This window comes from Cervus elaphus, chromosome X (genome assembly GCF_910594005.1).
Source record: "Cervus elaphus chromosome X, mCerEla1.1, whole genome shotgun sequence".
Classification (NCBI taxonomy): domain Eukaryota; kingdom Metazoa; phylum Chordata; class Mammalia; order Artiodactyla; family Cervidae; genus Cervus; species Cervus elaphus.
Window position 1 is genome coordinate 117,646,466 of NC_057848.1, and position 15,680 is coordinate 117,662,145.

Here is a 15,680-nt window from a genome sequence, read left to right on the forward strand (position 1 = left end):
TACTCTCAAAAGCAACATATGAAAGTTCCAGTTGCTCCACATTCTCATCAGTGCGTGGCATTGTCAGTCTTAATTTTAGCCATTGAATGAAGATCTGAATAGAAGAGGGGTGATGGGAAATGGAAGTTATATGGCAGCCCAGTAAGCCATACATTTGTTTTCTCTCCTTACAAATGGAGAAAGCCCTCAAATACAAGTAGAAGCATGTTGAGATCCCCTCACATAACACCCTTTCTCTGATGTTCCCATTTCACTGCAGAGGAATGTTGATGCTACCAAGGAGAGAAAGCAGTCACTTCAAACATAACAGGCCATGTTCATGATGTTGGGGAATAATTAAAAATAAAATCTCGTGCCAACTCAATGAATTCTCAACACAAATGTAGAAAAGAATGAACTGGTTTTATTATCGAGTAAGCATTAAAACAGACAGTGAAGTGTATCACAAACAATTCACTAAAGTGATTTAGGAGAAAGTAACCTCATCCTTTTATATAACCAGGCAGATAGAACCCATTTCATACGTGTTCTTAGGACATGATAACTTGCCTTCAAGAGAACTTGACAGCACTATTTGCTACACACAGTTCATCTCAAATTTACCTGGTAATTGGTGTAGCCATCTGCCTTTAGGCAAAGGAAAAACAAAGCACATATCTCTCTGACAAACAGCGACTTGGAGCCAGCCACCTAGGTCAAATTCCTAGAGACCAGAAGATAGGGCGCTATCTTCGCTGACATTTACATTTCAAAGAGATGGCTCCCAGGGCCTCAAGAACAACATTCCTGAGTTGTAAAACTGGCAGGAGGCCTATTTAGCTTTTATTAAAAGGAGTTACATACATATTGAAGGGAGGGAGAAAAAATTTACAATTGAAAGTTTTCTAAGGGAACTACACTATGAAAAGGGAAGATGGAAAGTCTCATTTGTTGACACCAATTCGACTTTTAAAACCTTTGTGTTTACCCTACAATACCTCCACACGCTTCCCAGCGTTATGCACCATTCCAGGTCCACAATTCCCCTACACGTCTAGGATTAGTCTTTCAAAACCCTTATCAACTCCATTCCTAAAGGAAGGAAGCCTCCTCTAACAGCAGACCGCCACTCCTAGGGTAAGACCTCCAGTCCCAGCCGCACTAGAGACTCGCTGTTTTCAAAAGTTATGACTACAGGCTCTCAGAATTGGAAAACGTTGCAAATGTTTGGTCTGATTCCAACCCATTTCAAAGACGGTAAAACTGAGACACAGGAATGGTACTTAGGGCGCTGGGTCACTGGAGCAAAAAGAGCGCTTAAGGATCCCCCACCCAGTTTCGGGAACCCCTAAAGTCAGCCCCAAGTGACCAAAAAAATAAAAGCCCTGCCTTATTCCATTATGGCAAGATTGGGGTTAAAACCCTTGGCACGCAGGTCTTTTCCCGACTGCGCCTGCGCGAATCCGGACGAGCGAATTTGCCCTAGACCCTGACGTTTCAGGCAGCCTCTCCTAATCCGGAACACGACCCACATTCCGACGGCCCCTGCTTTGACAGGCGTGTACCTAACCCAATAAGGATGGAGGGCTGAGTCCTCCGGAGCCAATGGCCAAAGTCCGAGAGGCGGTGGAGGCGGACTCTGTAAGGAAACAAGAAGACAGGCCCAAGATGGAGGCGGCGGCGGCTGTAGCGGCGTGACAGGTGAGGGCGGGCCCGGTAGGGTTAGGTTTCTGGAGTTACTGTCGGGCACGGGTAGGGAGCCGGGAACGAAAGCTCAGCTCCAGGATGACTGCGCCTGGGCCCTAACGCCCCCCCACCCGGAACCGGAGGAGTGGTTTGACCCGGGGCGAAACCATTGTCGACAGCGCGGGGGGGGGTGCGGAATTGGAATGGGTGCAAGGCTGCGGGGGATGGTTTAGCCCGTCGCGTGTGGCAGCGCGCCTGCGCAAAGCTGGAAGGCCCTCGGTGGGCGGAGCCGGGCCGAATGTGGCTTGGATTGTGGTATCTCATCTTGTGGAGTCCTTCTTAACCTCTTTAAGGTATCTGATGCCCCTTCCTTACCAACAACGGGGAATGCGTGAAGACACGGATCATTCCTCGCTTTCCTTATTCTAGATCAATGTCTAACCCAATAGGAGAATGTTTGAGGATTCTCACATTCCTCCTCTTTAACCCTCTCCAGCCTCCATCCATTATCACTAGTAATATGTCTGCGACCCTTTCATTAGCTGTCGAGGAGAATTTTGGAGCACCCTCTGCCTCATCTACGCTTTACCCCTACTTATCTCGCCTCAGCCACATCTGGTGATGCTCCATAACCCTCATTTCCCCCATTACAATGTCTGGTGATACCCATTGTCCACTCTTCTTCCCATTACAGTCTCAGTTCAGTTCAGTCGCTCAGTCGTGTCCAACTCTTTGCGACCCTATGGACTGCAGCACGCCAGGCCTCCCTGTCCATCACCAACTCCCGGAGTTTACCCAAACTCATGTCCATTTTGTCGGTGATGCCATCCAACCATCTCATACTCTGTCGTCCCCTTCTCCACCTGCCTTAAATCTTTCCCAGCATCAGGGTCTTTTCAAATGAGTCAGCTCTTTGCATCAGGTGGCCAAAGTATTGGAGTTTCAGCTTCAACATCAGTCCTTCCAATGAACACTCAGGACTGATTTCCTTTGGAATGGACTGGTTGGATTTCCTTGCAGTCCAAGGGACTCCTTACAGACTCCTTACAGTCTCTAGTGACGACTATTACATCTCCCCTCAGCATAGTGTTTCTGAGCCTTTATGAACTCCCCATCACAGTCTGGTGACTCCTATTAGGCACCTAGCACAGTACCCGTGAACCTACTGTCATTACAGTCCAGGGCTTCAGGGTGCCCACAATGCCCTTACAAACACTGGTGCAATTCCCATTTCCCCCAAGCTAAGGGCAGTGTCTGATGATCCTCAGTTAGTTCCCCATCACCCCGTCTGTGACTCCTCCCACACCACAGTATCTGGTAACCCCCTTCTCCATTCGAAAGCCAGGACAGCCTGTTCATGTCCATTATGTACTTGACACGCCCCAGTGTAGTGCGTGCTGACTTCCCTGTTAGTCCCCAGCACAGAGACTTATGTACTTCTATGCCCTGCGGGACAGTGTGTGCTGCCTCTCACTATGTCCTACCCCCACCCCACCCCACCCCGCCCTGTGCAGTGAATCTGAGACCTTGGCACTTAAGCGTGAGACAAACAACTGGAGGGGCTGAGCAGAGGAGGAACTGGATCCCTTGAGCAGTGTGGAAATTAGGCTACAGGGGGTGACGTGAAGTCTGGAGATTGAATTTTTTGTCCTCTGCAACTTTACTTCCATACTATCATTATAAGACCTCTGAATTCTTCCTCTGTCTTTTAGGAGCCCCATGGCACCTGCCCAGCCCCACCTTAGCCCATCTTGACAAAGTCCTAGGCTCCATGGAGCCACCACGGGGCCCCCCTGCCAACGGGGCCGAGCCATCCCGGTCAGTGGGCACTGTCAAAGTGTACCTGCCCAACAAGCAGCGCACGGTGGTGAGTCTGATGGGAGCAAAACTGGCTGGGGGTGGGCATGGATCTAGTTGTAAATCTGGGATCAGAAAAGTGACAAGGGCTGGGAGAGTCCACTGCGGACCCCTCTGGGTGCTGACTCCTTACATGTGTGCACACACACACAGGTGACTGTCCGGGATGGCATGAGTGTCTATGACTCTCTAGACAAGGCCCTCAAGGTGCGGGGTCTCAATCAAGATTGCTGTGTGGTTTACCGGCTCATCAAGGGGTAAGTGTGGCTCTCCCACCCCCAACTGGGTGCCCAGCCTTCCACCCCCTTCTCAGAGTCATCCAACTCCTCCACTCTGCTGTGCAGTCTCTGTTAGTCTTCGCTTCACTTAGTGAATCCAGCTTTTGTCTTATTGCTTCACTAGTTCATTGACCTATAAAGTCAGTAATTCATTTTCTTCTTAGATCTGGAGTCCTCACCGTGCTCCATCGTCTCCTCCCGGAATTCATCTGTTTCATTCTTTCACTGTTGTATCAACTTCTCAACTCCCTCCTTCTTCTGTCTCCTTATTCTCTGTCTGCTGTGTGGGCCTTGCTGACCTTCAATTTATTCCTCTGTTTTAGAGTTCCTTAACTCTTGTATTCAGTTCACACATTGCTTTTTTTTTTTTCACGCATTGCTTTTTATTTGTTATTTCAGTGCCTCGCCAGCTGCTTTGTCAGGGGCTTGCTTAGCACCTCTGAGATTTAGTTGTTTCTTCACTGTCTCATTTCCTCCTCCTCTTGTAGCTAAGAACATGGGCTCTTCACACTGTCCTTCCACTCATAGTCCCTTGTGGCTCTGGGCAAGTCATTTCATCCCTCTTTGCCTCAGTTTCCCCATACATAAACAGGGGTAAGGACAGTACTAGTTCCTAGAGTTGCCATACTAAAAATGCAACATATCATCTTTTATTTCATGGAAGGCAGGCTTGGAAGGACTTTTGGTGGGTTCCCTTCCTCCTTGTGGCCCCTGGCCACCCTCCTGCTCACTCCCTTCCATGCCTTTTGCAGGCGAAAGACAGTCACCGCCTGGGACACAGCCATTGCCCCCCTGGATGGCGAGGAGCTCATTGTGGAGGTCCTTGAAGATGTCCCCCTGACCATGCACAATTTTGTGAGTGGAGAGTGGGGGCAGACCGTGGGCATGGCGGGAGGGTCCATGACCAGGCTTCAACCTTTTCTACTCTGTGGCAGCAGGTACGGAAGACGTTCTTCAGCCTGGCCTTTTGTGACTTCTGCCTTAAGTTTCTGTTCCATGGCTTCCGCTGCCAAACCTGTGGATACAAGTTCCACCAGCATTGTTCCTCCAAGGTCCCCACAGTCTGTGTCGACATGAGTACCAACCGCCGACAGTGAGCCTGGCCTGGGGTGGGTGGGGAGATGGGGAGGACAGAGGCCCAGCCACAAGGCTTTTACAGACAGCTGACCCATGTTCCCTTGCTTTATACCCCAAATGCCCTCAAGGTTCTACCACAGTGTCCAGGATTTGTCCGGAAGCTCCAGACAGCACGAAGTTCCCTCAAACCGCCCCCTGAATGAGCCACTCACCCCTCAGAGTCCCAGGTAGGGGATGCCTTAGCTAAAGGGCTACTGTCAGAAGAAAAATATCTGGAGGCCTCGGTAGAGATCAAGCCATACTTAATTCTTTTGTCTACTCAATGGACATTTAGTGAGCACCTACAAGTGTAAGTAAGGGCATGGAGCTGTGGGGCCTCAGGCAAGTTCCCTAGTCTCTCTGGACCTTAGTTTTCTTATTTGTAAGGAAAGGATAATGATACTTTTACCACATAGGGTTCTGGTGTGGATTAAGTGAGTTACGGTGGGTCCAATGTTTAGAACATGATCCAGCACAGGATAAGTTCTTCTTATTAATTATAATATATATCTATGTATATATTATCTAACTACTTTGTTAATTCTTCCAGTATAACCATGCTCAAGCCTTTCCACTTTGGAATACATATTATTTTCTCATAAATTCACTTTTACTTCTCCTTTAAGTATAATAATACTATATTTCAATATTGAAATGTATTATCACTGTAATATATCATGTTTATATGATATGCATTTTGTATGTATATGTATTTTATAATGTCAATATTTATATGATTTTATGCTATTGTATAATGGTTATATTGATAATATTTTCATACAATGTAGAATATTAAATATTTTTATGTAATATATAAAATAGTAAAGTTAGGGCATTATGTTATTTTTAATTATGGGCACATGTGAATTACCTATGAATTGCATTTCAGGATAGTGAAGGAAACATTAAGAAATATTTTTATAACATAATATATTTAATATATATCATGTATAACACATGTATATTTGTAACATTAACATTATATGTACATGTAAAGCATTGCCATTTTAATATAGATAACATTGTATATTACATAATGCATAATATATTTGAGTACTGCATATAGTTATACAATATTACATATTGCTCTTCCCCCACTATCTGTGTGGCTTTGCTGTCCTTCCTTTAAGTCTTTGCTCAAATGTCGCTTGCTCAGAGAAGCCTTTCCTGACAAGATCAGGGACACTTCTTGTCTTCTTACGTTGCTTTATTTTTTGCTTTACTGCTTCTATCACCATTGAACGTATGAAATATTCTGTTTTTTATTTCTCTCTCTCCCTACTACAGTTAGTCCCATGAAGGCAAGAACCTTTGTTTTTCATTTATTTTTTTTAATTTAAAAATTTTAGTACAGTTCAAATCTGCATGTGTGTAGAACCTTTATTTGTTTTGTCCACAGTTTTATTTCCACTGTCTAGAACGGTATCTGGCACACAGCAAGCAGTTAGTCAGTGTTTCTTAAACAAATGCATAATAGTAATGACAGTGGACATTTACTCTATGTGAGCTAAACACATACCTAGAAAGGGGCAGTGGGTTGGGGGGATGTTCTGCTGGTTCTCTCATTCACTCAACAGTGATTTCACAGCCTTTCCCCTACCAGCTCCTGCACCCAGCACTGCGACCCCGAGCACTTCTCCTTCCCTGCCCAGGCCAACACCCCTCTCCAGCGCATCCGCTCCACATCCACCCCCAATGTCCACATGGTCAGCACCACAGCCCCCATGGACTCCGGCCTCATCCAGGTTGGTGTTGAGGCAGGCGGTCACCAGGGAGCATGAGGCAGAGGGGAGGGCCATTCCTGTTGTCCTACATGTCCTCTCTCTGACTCCCAGCCCTCTTCTTCCAGCTCACTGGCCAGAATTTCAACACTGATGGTGAGCCCCCCGCTGCCTGTGCCCTGAGCCCCCCATCCCACCCCACCCAGCTCCACTCACACCCTCTCTGTAACTGCAGCTGCTGGGAATAGAGGTGGTGGTGATGGAGCCCCCCGGGGGAGCCCCAACCCAGCCAGCGTGTCCTCGGGAAGGAAGTCCCCACATTCCAAGTCCCCATCAGAGCAGCGGGAACGGAAGTCCTTGGCTGATGACAAGAAGAAAGTGGTGAGCTCCAGGGGACACCTTTGGTGGGGGCACCACAGGCTGAGTGATGAGGGGTGTGGACAGGCCCCTGAGATGCCGCCCGTGTGGCCCACAGAAGAATTTGGGGTACCGGGACTCGGGCTATTACTGGGAGGTGCCACCCAGTGAGGTGCAGTTGCTGAAGAGGATCGGGACGGGCTCGTTTGGCACCGTGTTTCGCGGGCGGTGGCATGGTGATGTGGCCGTGAAGGTGCTCAAGGTGGCCCAACCCACAGCTGAGCAGGCCCAGGCCTTCAAGAACGAGATGCAGGTGCTCAGGTGAGATTGCTCGTGTGTGTGGATGGGGCGGGGGCGGCAGACATGGCCTCTGTGCCTCTCTGGGGAAAGGCCCTGCTAAGGGTGCTTCCTCACATCCCCCATATTTATGTTGTGTTATAACCATAATAGTAAGTTGTTTGTTTATCAGAGAAGTGCCTTTCCCCTCTGGGAAATGGGTATGTTTAAAGGATCTCTGATGAGGCTGTTGTTTGTGTAAATATTGATATTAATTAATGGCCCTGCCTCCAAAATGTGACTCTTTTTGCTTGCTTGTTGTGAAATGAGTATCACTGCAGTGTTATTGTATTTACTGACATCAATAGCATAATGTTAGTTAGCTGCATCGCCCGGTAGGCTGGTTGCCTTTCTTCACTGCTTGTTCTGCACCATTAGTATGTATTTACTGTGTTACATTCTTGTTATTAATTACAATAATACCATTCTTTAAAGAACAGTATTAAAACTATAATCAGAAGCATAATTTAATCATTGTTCGGTTAATGATTGTGATTGCTCTACTTAATATATCATCCTACTATATTAATTCATTCACACTGAGAAACCCTGGTGCTCCCTTTTGTCACCCTAGTTACTACCACTCTTGGGGTTGCTGGTGTGGGCTTTCCCCTCATGACAAGTGGGCACAATTATGTTGCAGAGTTGACGTTTTCAGTCTCTGCTCCTCTCTGTCAAATGACAGTGATTTGAACAGGCTGTGAATTTGTATTGTGTTTGTACTGAAACCATAACCTAACTGCTATGAAGAACTCATGTGCTGTTATCCACTCTGATGTGTGCAAAACTGTGGACTGTCATTGATGTTCTTTGCATGTATGTTATCCTTCTATAAGGAATGAAAGTTTTCTTCTAAATGAGGGTGCCTGTTCATACAGGACAGAGTTTCTATAAGGTAGATCCAGGTACCCAGTAGTGATGACAGCAGGGACAGTGGTATTTTTAGGGTGCTTGCTTGTGTTTGGCCATTCAGAGCACCTTACAGGTTATTATGTAGTCCTTCCAACACCCATGCCAGGTATCTCATAGAATAATCACAGTTTTTCAGTTAAGGAAAATGAGGCACAGAGAGCTTAAGTGTCCTCCCTGAGATTGCACAGTGAGTACCTGAGGAAGCCCGGATTAGAACATAATTTTAGTCCATACCCCAAACTCTTTACCTCTAAGCCTCTCATGGTTAACAGGACATAGTCATACATCACTGATGTTTTTACCCAGCAGTTATCAATGTTATGTTGATATATCACTGATGAAGGTTGGCATTCCACTTTCTCATCTCATCTCAAATGGTCACAGGCTCAGGTCATGGTCATGGTCAGAGGTGTGGCAAGTCTGATGATTAAGATGCTCCTGGTCAGTAGGGAGAGAAGGGTTATCCGTCCCTCCTGCTTTTGTTGGGAGATTTGGATCAGGAAGTTCAGGACATAAGTGCTCAGCCCAGTAAACATATCTCACAAATTCACTGAATCTGGCCATAGTCTGGTCCTGAGCCTCCTGAAAGACAGGGTGGAAATGATGGCAGAAGGCAGCAGTGAATAGCACCCTTCCAAAGGCTCAGAAAGTTGCTGTTTGCCCTCCCTGCCCTGATACCGCCTGCCCCACCTGCAGGAAGACACGTCACGTCAACATCTTGCTGTTCATGGGCTTCATGACCCGGCCAGGATTTGCCATCATCACACAGTGGTGTGAGGGCTCCAGTCTCTACCACCACCTTCATGTGGCTGACACACGCTTCGACATGGTCCAGCTCATTGATGTGGCCCGCCAGACTGCTCAGGGCATGGAGTGAGTGTTCTGGCTCAGGGACTAGGGGGTTGGGGGTAGGGAGATGAGGTAGCCCCCCAGACAGTCTGACACCTGCTTGTACCCCTACAGCTACCTCCATGCCAAGAACATCATTCACCGAGATCTGAAGTCTAACAGTATCTACCTATCCCTCTCGGGCTGGGCTGGGACAGGCAGCATCAAACAGGATGAGGACTTAGAGGAATGGCTTTTGTGGGGGGCCCTTCTGGGGGCAAACAAGGAGGGGCACCTGTTGCATTTCCCTTTGCTAGGTGCCAGAGTTGTGGCTAGTTCAGGTGGTGTTCTTTGGGACTCTGGTCAGGGTCTGAGGAGTGACAGTGGTGGAAGGCATTATGGGGGTTCCTGATCAGTGTCATAGGCATGGTGAGTGTGGGTACCATGAGAGGAGCTTCCTAGTCAGAATTCACAGGGGAGCCAAGTATAGGGAGTGTTAATTAGAGCTCCCCTCCAAGTCAAGATTGTACCTAGTTTGTGTGACACTGGGGGGCTTCCGGTCAGGGTTAGAGGCAATGACTGGTGTGGAGGCGTCGATGAGAGCCTCCCAGTCAGGGCAAGAAGCATGGCTATTGGGAGACCCTGTAGTGGCCCTTAACCCTGGCGGACATCTTCCTGCACGAGGGGCTCACGGTGAAGATTGGGGACTTCGGCCTGGCCACAGTAAAGACGCGCTGGAGTGGGGCCCAGCCCTTGGAGCAACCCTCAGGCTCTGTGCTATGGATGGTGAGTTGGACCAGGCTAGACTGGGGGTGTATAGGGACATGGGCTGCTGGGCTAAGATGTGGAAGGAGGAGTGGGGTCGGGGTTTCCTGCACCAGGTGTGGGTGTCTGGACCACTTAACGCTTCACCTCGTGGGGGCGGCTCTGAAGTCACTTGCTGACCTGCACATTCCTCCTGCCCGGTCCCGTCTGCTGAAGGCAGCTGAAGTGATCCGTATGCAGGACCCGAACCCCTACAGCTTCCAGTCAGATGTCTACGCCTATGGGGTTGTGCTCTATGAGCTCATGACCGGCTCACTGCCTTACAGCCACATTGGCAGCCGAGACCAGGTGAGCCCCATACCTTACCCGCCTTATCTCAGGCCAAGGGATCCCCTTAGACTCCAAACCTCAGATCTTCTCCTTTGCACAGACCATGAACACCACTCTGCCCCCAGGAACCCCAAATTTTCAGAGCTGAGGACTCCCAGACTCCTCTGGGTCTTCTGTACCCAGAATTCTTTCCTTCACTCATATCCACTTCTCTGGGTCCTCAAAGTCCAGAATCTCCTGAGTCCCCTATACCCAGAATCCCCCAGGTCCCCAAAAGTCCCCCTAGACACATACAGTCCTCTGACCTGGGTACTCAAAACTCCCCAAAGCCCAGAATCCCATTTCTCCCAGAAACAATCCCTTTGTGCTTCTGGAATCCCCACAGATGCCCACAACCACTCAGGCCTTGGGTATCTGTCAAGCTCCAGGACCCTTGAATCCACAATACTCTAGGCCCCAGACTCTCACATTTCTCCAGGTTCAAAGACTAGAATCTCCCAGGCCCTCAGAAACCCAAGATCCTCTAGGCTCCAGGTACCAATAGTCTTTGGGTCTTAAGCACTCACTGTCCTACAGGCCACTTGGACCCATAGTCCTCTCAGCCCTAGACTGCTACAGAAATACAAGTTCCTGAGGACTACCAGCCTTTAACTCCCTCCAGACCCAGAAATTCATGTTTCCCCCAGACTCAGTTCTTTCCAGGCCCCTAAGCCCCCTAGAAACCTGTGGACGCATAATCCTTTGGGCCCCAGACACTTAACCATTTTTGATTCCCCCAAGCTTAAATCCTTCTGTACCATTAAGCAGAGAATCCTTCCAAGTTTTCAGGGACCCAGAATCTCTAGATCCACCAGATACCCACAGTCCTCTGGGCCCCAATACCCAGAATACCCCAGTTCTCCCAAAAGGAGTCCCTGAGGTCCCTCAAGACCCAGAATTCCCTGTGCTTCCCAGCCCAGATCATCCCATTCTTGTCCCCTCTCCCAGATTATCTTTATGGTGGGCCGTGGCTATCTGTCCCCGGACCTCAGCAAAATCTCCAGCAATTGCCCCAAGGCCATGAGGCGCCTGCTGTCTGACTGCCTGAAGTTCCAGCGAGAGGAGCGGCCCCTTTTTCCCCAGGTGGGCTGAGGAGGAGGGCTGGACACCCTGGGGAGGGAGCCTCTGAGGAGGAAGACTCTGAGGTGCGAATGTGAACTGTGTGTGTTCAAGGCTCCGAAGTGTACAATGTGTGTGAGTGTGTGTTTCCCCTTTAGGCTGGGGTTTGGGGGTGTTTGGATGCCCACACGGCTCTGGACATCCCCTCCTCACCCGCCCCTGCCCCCAGATCCTGGCCACGATTGAGCTGCTGCAGCGGTCACTCCCCAAGATTGAGCGGAGTGCCTCCGAACCCTCCTTGCACCGTACCCAGGCTGATGAGTTGCCTGCCTGCCTACTCAGCGCAGCCCGCCTTGTGCCTTAGGCCCCAGCCCCAGCCACCAGGGAGCCAATCTCAGCCTCCCACGCCAAGGAGCCCTTCCCACCAATCAATGTTCTGTCTCTGCCCTGATACTGCCTCAGGATCCCCCATCCCTGCCCTGGGAGATGAGGGGGTACCCATGTACTTTTCCAGTTCCTCTGGAACTGGGGGACCCTTGAAGACCGAGACCCCCATAATTTGGTTTCCTCTTGGCTTTGGGGATACTTTTAAATTCGGGAGCTCCTCCATCTCCAATGGCTGGGATTTGTGGCAGGAATTCCACTCAGCACCTCTCTGTAATTTGTGCCTGATGTGCCTGATGTAATTTGTGATGATGTGCCTTCCACTGGATTTTGGGGTCCCAGCACCCCATGTGGATTTGGGGGTCCCATCTGTCTCTTTTCCACCATTCAAGGACTCCCCTCTTTCTTCACCAAGAAGCACAGAATTCTGCTGGGCCTTTGCTTGTTTATTTTGCTTCCCGACTCTTCTCATGGGGTTCAGAGCCGCTGAGGGGTGAGGGTGAGTCCAGGCAAGGGGTGGAGTTTGGGGGGAGGTGCGGATCACACAAACAGTGCCACTGCACGCATCACCACAGGCGGCACGATGAACGAGGACCACATATGCCAAGCACAGGCACGAGAGGAGGCCACGTCAGTCACAGACACAGACATCACGGCAAAGGTGGGGAAGTGGGAGACCACTGGCCTTCTGTGTGCACAGGATTCTGGGAGGATGGGTGGAGTTTGCATATTTAAAGACAGCTGTCAGAGGCAGGAAAGTGAGGCAGGGGTCCCTGGGGAAATGAGGGGTCCTAGCAGTGGGAGGAGCTCTCAAGTGTGTTGAGTGGGGTTGGTGGGGGGAGGACTGAAGGGAAAACCTTGGGGGGCTGGGTGGGGACAGGTGAACAGGTGGATCCCCAGAGATGGGAAATCCAAAGAAAGGGTATCAAAGGGAGGGGTTTCTTAAGGATTGGGTAAATTTTGCTGGGGAACAAGGTGCACTGGAGAGATCTGGGGCCAGGAAGGCGTTTTCCAGGAATTTAAGGGCTCCAGGAGTGGTTGCCTGGTGTTTGGGAGCTTCCAGGAAGGAAAATGCACTCAGAGGGCACCATGGGTTGAGGTCTTCAGGGATCTGGAGGTTCTAAAACTGAGAAGTAGTTCTTGAGATGACTGAGAGTGGGTTTTTCAAAGGATGTGGGAATTCCAAACATGAGGACTGGATTTAGGACCAGGAGTGAGGTTTCCCCAGGGACTTGAGCATTCTGAGGAGTGAGAAGAGGGATCTTGACGATCCAGGAGAGGACTTCTCAAGGGATGAGATTTCCAAAAGTGAGAAATAGATTCAAGGCCCAGACAGGGGTTGCCCAGGGATTTGGGGGTTCTCAGGGTAGGGTGTCAGTCGGAGAAGAGGCTCGCGAAAGACTTCCTCAGGCTGCGGATGGTCTCAGCTTTCACCTCGTCCTGGCTAAGGCTGGGCCTGGGCGGGGCTGGCTCTGGAAGGTTGAAGGCATTGGTCAGAGACTGGGATTTGCTAGAGAGAAACAAGGTGGAGGCGTGGGAGGAAGGGGGAAGAGGAAGGGAGGAGGGGGAGAGAAACACAACGTTACCCCAGGCCCGGCCCCAGCCCTGCCCCTCTGGTCCTGGGGCTGTGCCTGTTACCCTCCCACCCAGCAGCACAGGCCTGGACTCTGAGGGATTCTCAGGAGGAGTGGGGAGTCCTGGGCTGGGTGGGAGGATTTGGATCCAAGGTGAGGAGGCCTGGGATGGATGGGAAGAGCTCTGGGCTGAATCTTCTCAGAATTCTAGACCAGATTGGGAGGAGTTTGATATAAGGTGATGATGGGCAGGAAGGTTTCTTTCTAGTCCAAGGGTGAGGAGTCCAGAAAAGGGGTGGGGTAGGGCTTGGACCAAGGACAGGCTGGAAGGGGAAGATCTAAGGGGGGAGCACTTGGGTGGGGCAGGGAGGGCTTTTGAGGTAGTGAAGGAGGTCTGGAATGGACCAGAAGAGGCAGAGAGGATAGTGTGATAGTGAGAGGAGACTCAGATGGACCAGAAGGGAGCCTAGACTCTGGAGAAAGTAGGAGGATGACTGGAAAGTGAAGTAACTTAGGATTGTGGATTGGGCTGGGAGGAGTTTGGGGGTTCGGTTGCAGGGAGTCAGGTTGGGCAGGAGGAGAATGAGTTGGGCAGGGAAGTACTGAAGAAGGGTTAGCAAGGCGCCTGGGGTAGGCCAAGAGGAGCTGGGCTGGGGGGCTTTCCCAGGGCCTACAGGGAGGATTCTGAACTGAAAGGGGGGATTCTCTGGAATGGAGGGTAGAAGCCTCTGTGAACCGGGAAGGGTCTGGCTCAGACTGGAACCGGAGAGAGAGCTGTTAGGACCCCGTGCAGGACTGGGGTCTGAGGAGCCAGGGAGCCCAGGGCTGCCCTCCACGTGCAGGAGCCCATTTTGTGAGCAGCAAGGTGAGGGCTGCTGTGGGGTCCTCTTACTTGAGCTGGGGGTGTGGGGGTCCCCCGGCAGCAGCAGTGGCAGGTGGTGGCACATCCTGGCTGGGTTTCTGGGCCAGTTGTGGCTTGGTGGGACGTCCAGCGGGGCCCGGGCCACTGGGTCGCGGCTGCTGCGTAGTGGGTGGCCCAGTGCGCGGCATGGGACCCGCCTGGCTGGCCTGGCGTGTGGGGCCAGCAGGGCCTGGGGGTTTCTGGGGTGGGCCCTGGCGCTGCTGACCACCCGGTGGAACCCCTGAGGCCTTTGGCGGAGCCTGACCAGAGACTGATGTCTGACGAGTAGCCTGTGGGGGGCCCGCCTGGCGCTGGGGAGATGGGGAGGCAGGTGGGCGGGCGGCTGGAGGTGCCCCAGGTCCTCCAGCCACTGGCCGGGATTGGCGGCCTTGACCCTGGGTCAGCGGTGTGGCCTGGGATGCAGGCTGCTGGGGCACTGATGTGGGACTTGGTAGACGCTGGGGCAGGGGGCTGCCAGCTGGGGGTCCAAGGCCCGAAAGGTGCTGCTGGCCCTGTGGGGTCGGGCGCTGCTGCAACGGGGGTCCCTGGCGTTGGGGGCCCGGGCCCGGCTGTGGAGGGCCGCCTGAGGGACAGAGAGAAAGTGCACATGTGAGAGTGAGCCAGTGAGAGGTAGGAGGCTGCCAGGCAGAGTTGGGGCCCAGGAAGCTGGCCCCTCACTTACCCTGTGGCGGGGGTCGTTGCTGAGCTGGGGGCCCCGCGGGCTGCTGGGAGATCTGGCGGCCCAAGGGCAGGGCCCCTGGGGACGGAGTCTGCGGCAGAGGAGTGGAGCAGGAGAGGTTAAAAATAGTTACCAGCCAGTGGGGCATCAGCCAATCAGAATGTCACGGGTTCCCTGTATGCTGGGTGTTGCCGCATTTGTGGCTGAGCTGAGGGAAGGCAGGTTGTGGGGTAGGGGGGGATTTATTCCCAGGGGAGGGGTCAGGAGGTACTCAGAGAAGTCAGGGTAGCAACTATTTATCAATTTTTAAAATATTGGACAATTTTTAAAAGTTGGTCATTGCCGTGACACATGTGTGTCCCTGTGTTACTCTTAGCCTGCTGGTTATTAGCTCTATGACACAGCATGACCAAGGGCTAGCCTGCCCGCCACTAGCCCCTGAGAGCCAGAGCCAGGGGCCTGACCTGGCTGTGGGAGCCCCTGCCGGGGGAGGCATCCCGCTGCCGCTGCCGGGGCAGGGCCTGGGCCATCTTGTTGACCACAAGCTCTACGATGAGCTGCTTGTCTTCATCCTGGTGGTCACCAATGAGCGGCATGGAGGAGCCCACCACCTGGGGGAGGAGAGGGGATCCGGTGAGGAGAGAAGCAGGAAGTGCATGGGAGGGCAAGGATGACAAAGTGCTTGAAAAATTGGAAAAGGGCATGACTGGCAGCTGCCCAGGAAACAAACTTTGGTTTGACATGCACCGATTACCCAGTGTGGGAAGGCTTGTCTTTTAAGAGATAGCTTACAGCTTAGGACATTCGAACAGGGGTGAACAAATGAGGGCTTACCTACCAGCCAAATCTGGCCCAGCACCTGTTTCTGTACAGTCCCCT

The 15,680-nt window shown here is 51.4% G+C and overlaps 2 protein-coding genes across 4 annotated transcripts in view; one reads left to right on the top strand and one right to left on the bottom strand.

The window, feature by feature from the left end:
- Nucleotides 1-1,523: 1,523 nt before the first annotated feature.
- On the top strand, nucleotides 1,524-12,082 carry ARAF (A-Raf proto-oncogene, serine/threonine kinase). Of its 2 annotated transcripts, none has more exons than XM_043895640.1 (16): nucleotides 1,524-1,680; nucleotides 3,378-3,532; nucleotides 3,676-3,779; nucleotides 4,553-4,655; nucleotides 4,739-4,893; nucleotides 5,006-5,104; nucleotides 6,520-6,661; nucleotides 6,766-6,793; nucleotides 6,873-7,018; nucleotides 7,113-7,315; nucleotides 8,939-9,115; nucleotides 9,206-9,252; nucleotides 9,738-9,856; nucleotides 10,052-10,183; nucleotides 11,153-11,287; nucleotides 11,493-12,082. In XM_043895640.1, exons 2-16 carry the CDS (start codon nucleotides 3,437-3,439, stop codon nucleotides 11,625-11,627), a joined length of 1,821 nt encoding a protein of 606 aa, XP_043751575.1. In that variant the 5' UTR covers nucleotides 1,524-1,680; nucleotides 3,378-3,436; the 3' UTR covers nucleotides 11,628-12,082. The 2 variants fall into 2 exon arrangements, with proteins under 2 accessions (XP_043751575.1, XP_043751574.1); XM_043895639.1 differs by having other exon boundaries at nucleotides 1,526-1,680; nucleotides 6,505-6,661.
- The window catches only part of SYN1 (synapsin I), a 51,903-nt gene continuing 48,298 nt past the window's right edge, over nucleotides 12,076-15,680 (bottom strand). Inside the window, exons 10-13 of one of the 2 annotated variants that reach the window (XM_043895638.1) lie at nucleotides 15,266-15,412; nucleotides 14,805-14,892; nucleotides 14,114-14,705; nucleotides 12,076-13,119 (exon numbers count right to left, since the gene is read on the bottom strand). In XM_043895638.1, coding sequence (XP_043751573.1) covers nucleotides 13,092-13,119; nucleotides 14,114-14,705; nucleotides 14,805-14,892; nucleotides 15,266-15,412 — 855 coding nt within the window. In that variant the 3' untranslated portion in view covers nucleotides 12,076-13,091. Of the gene's footprint in view, nucleotides 13,158-14,113; nucleotides 14,706-14,804; nucleotides 14,893-15,265; nucleotides 15,413-15,680 lie in introns of both variants that reach the window. The other variant, XM_043895637.1, reaches the window with a different exon arrangement.

What these genes read in the sequence shown, in the direction of transcription:
- ARAF (XM_043895639.1), top strand. Translation starts at nt 3,437, where the DNA reads ATGGAGCCACCACGGGGCCCCCCTGCCAACGGGGCCGAGCCATCCCGG. An exon ending in GTTTACCGGCTCATCAAGGG is followed by an intron (nt 3,780 to 4,552) that starts GTAAGTGTGGCT and finishes TGCCTTTTGCAG; the next exon opens with GCGAAAGACAGTCACCGCCT. An exon ending in AGCGGCCCCTTTTTCCCCAG is followed by an intron (nt 11,288 to 11,492) that starts GTGGGCTGAGGA and finishes CCCTGCCCCCAG; the next exon opens with ATCCTGGCCACGATTGAGCT.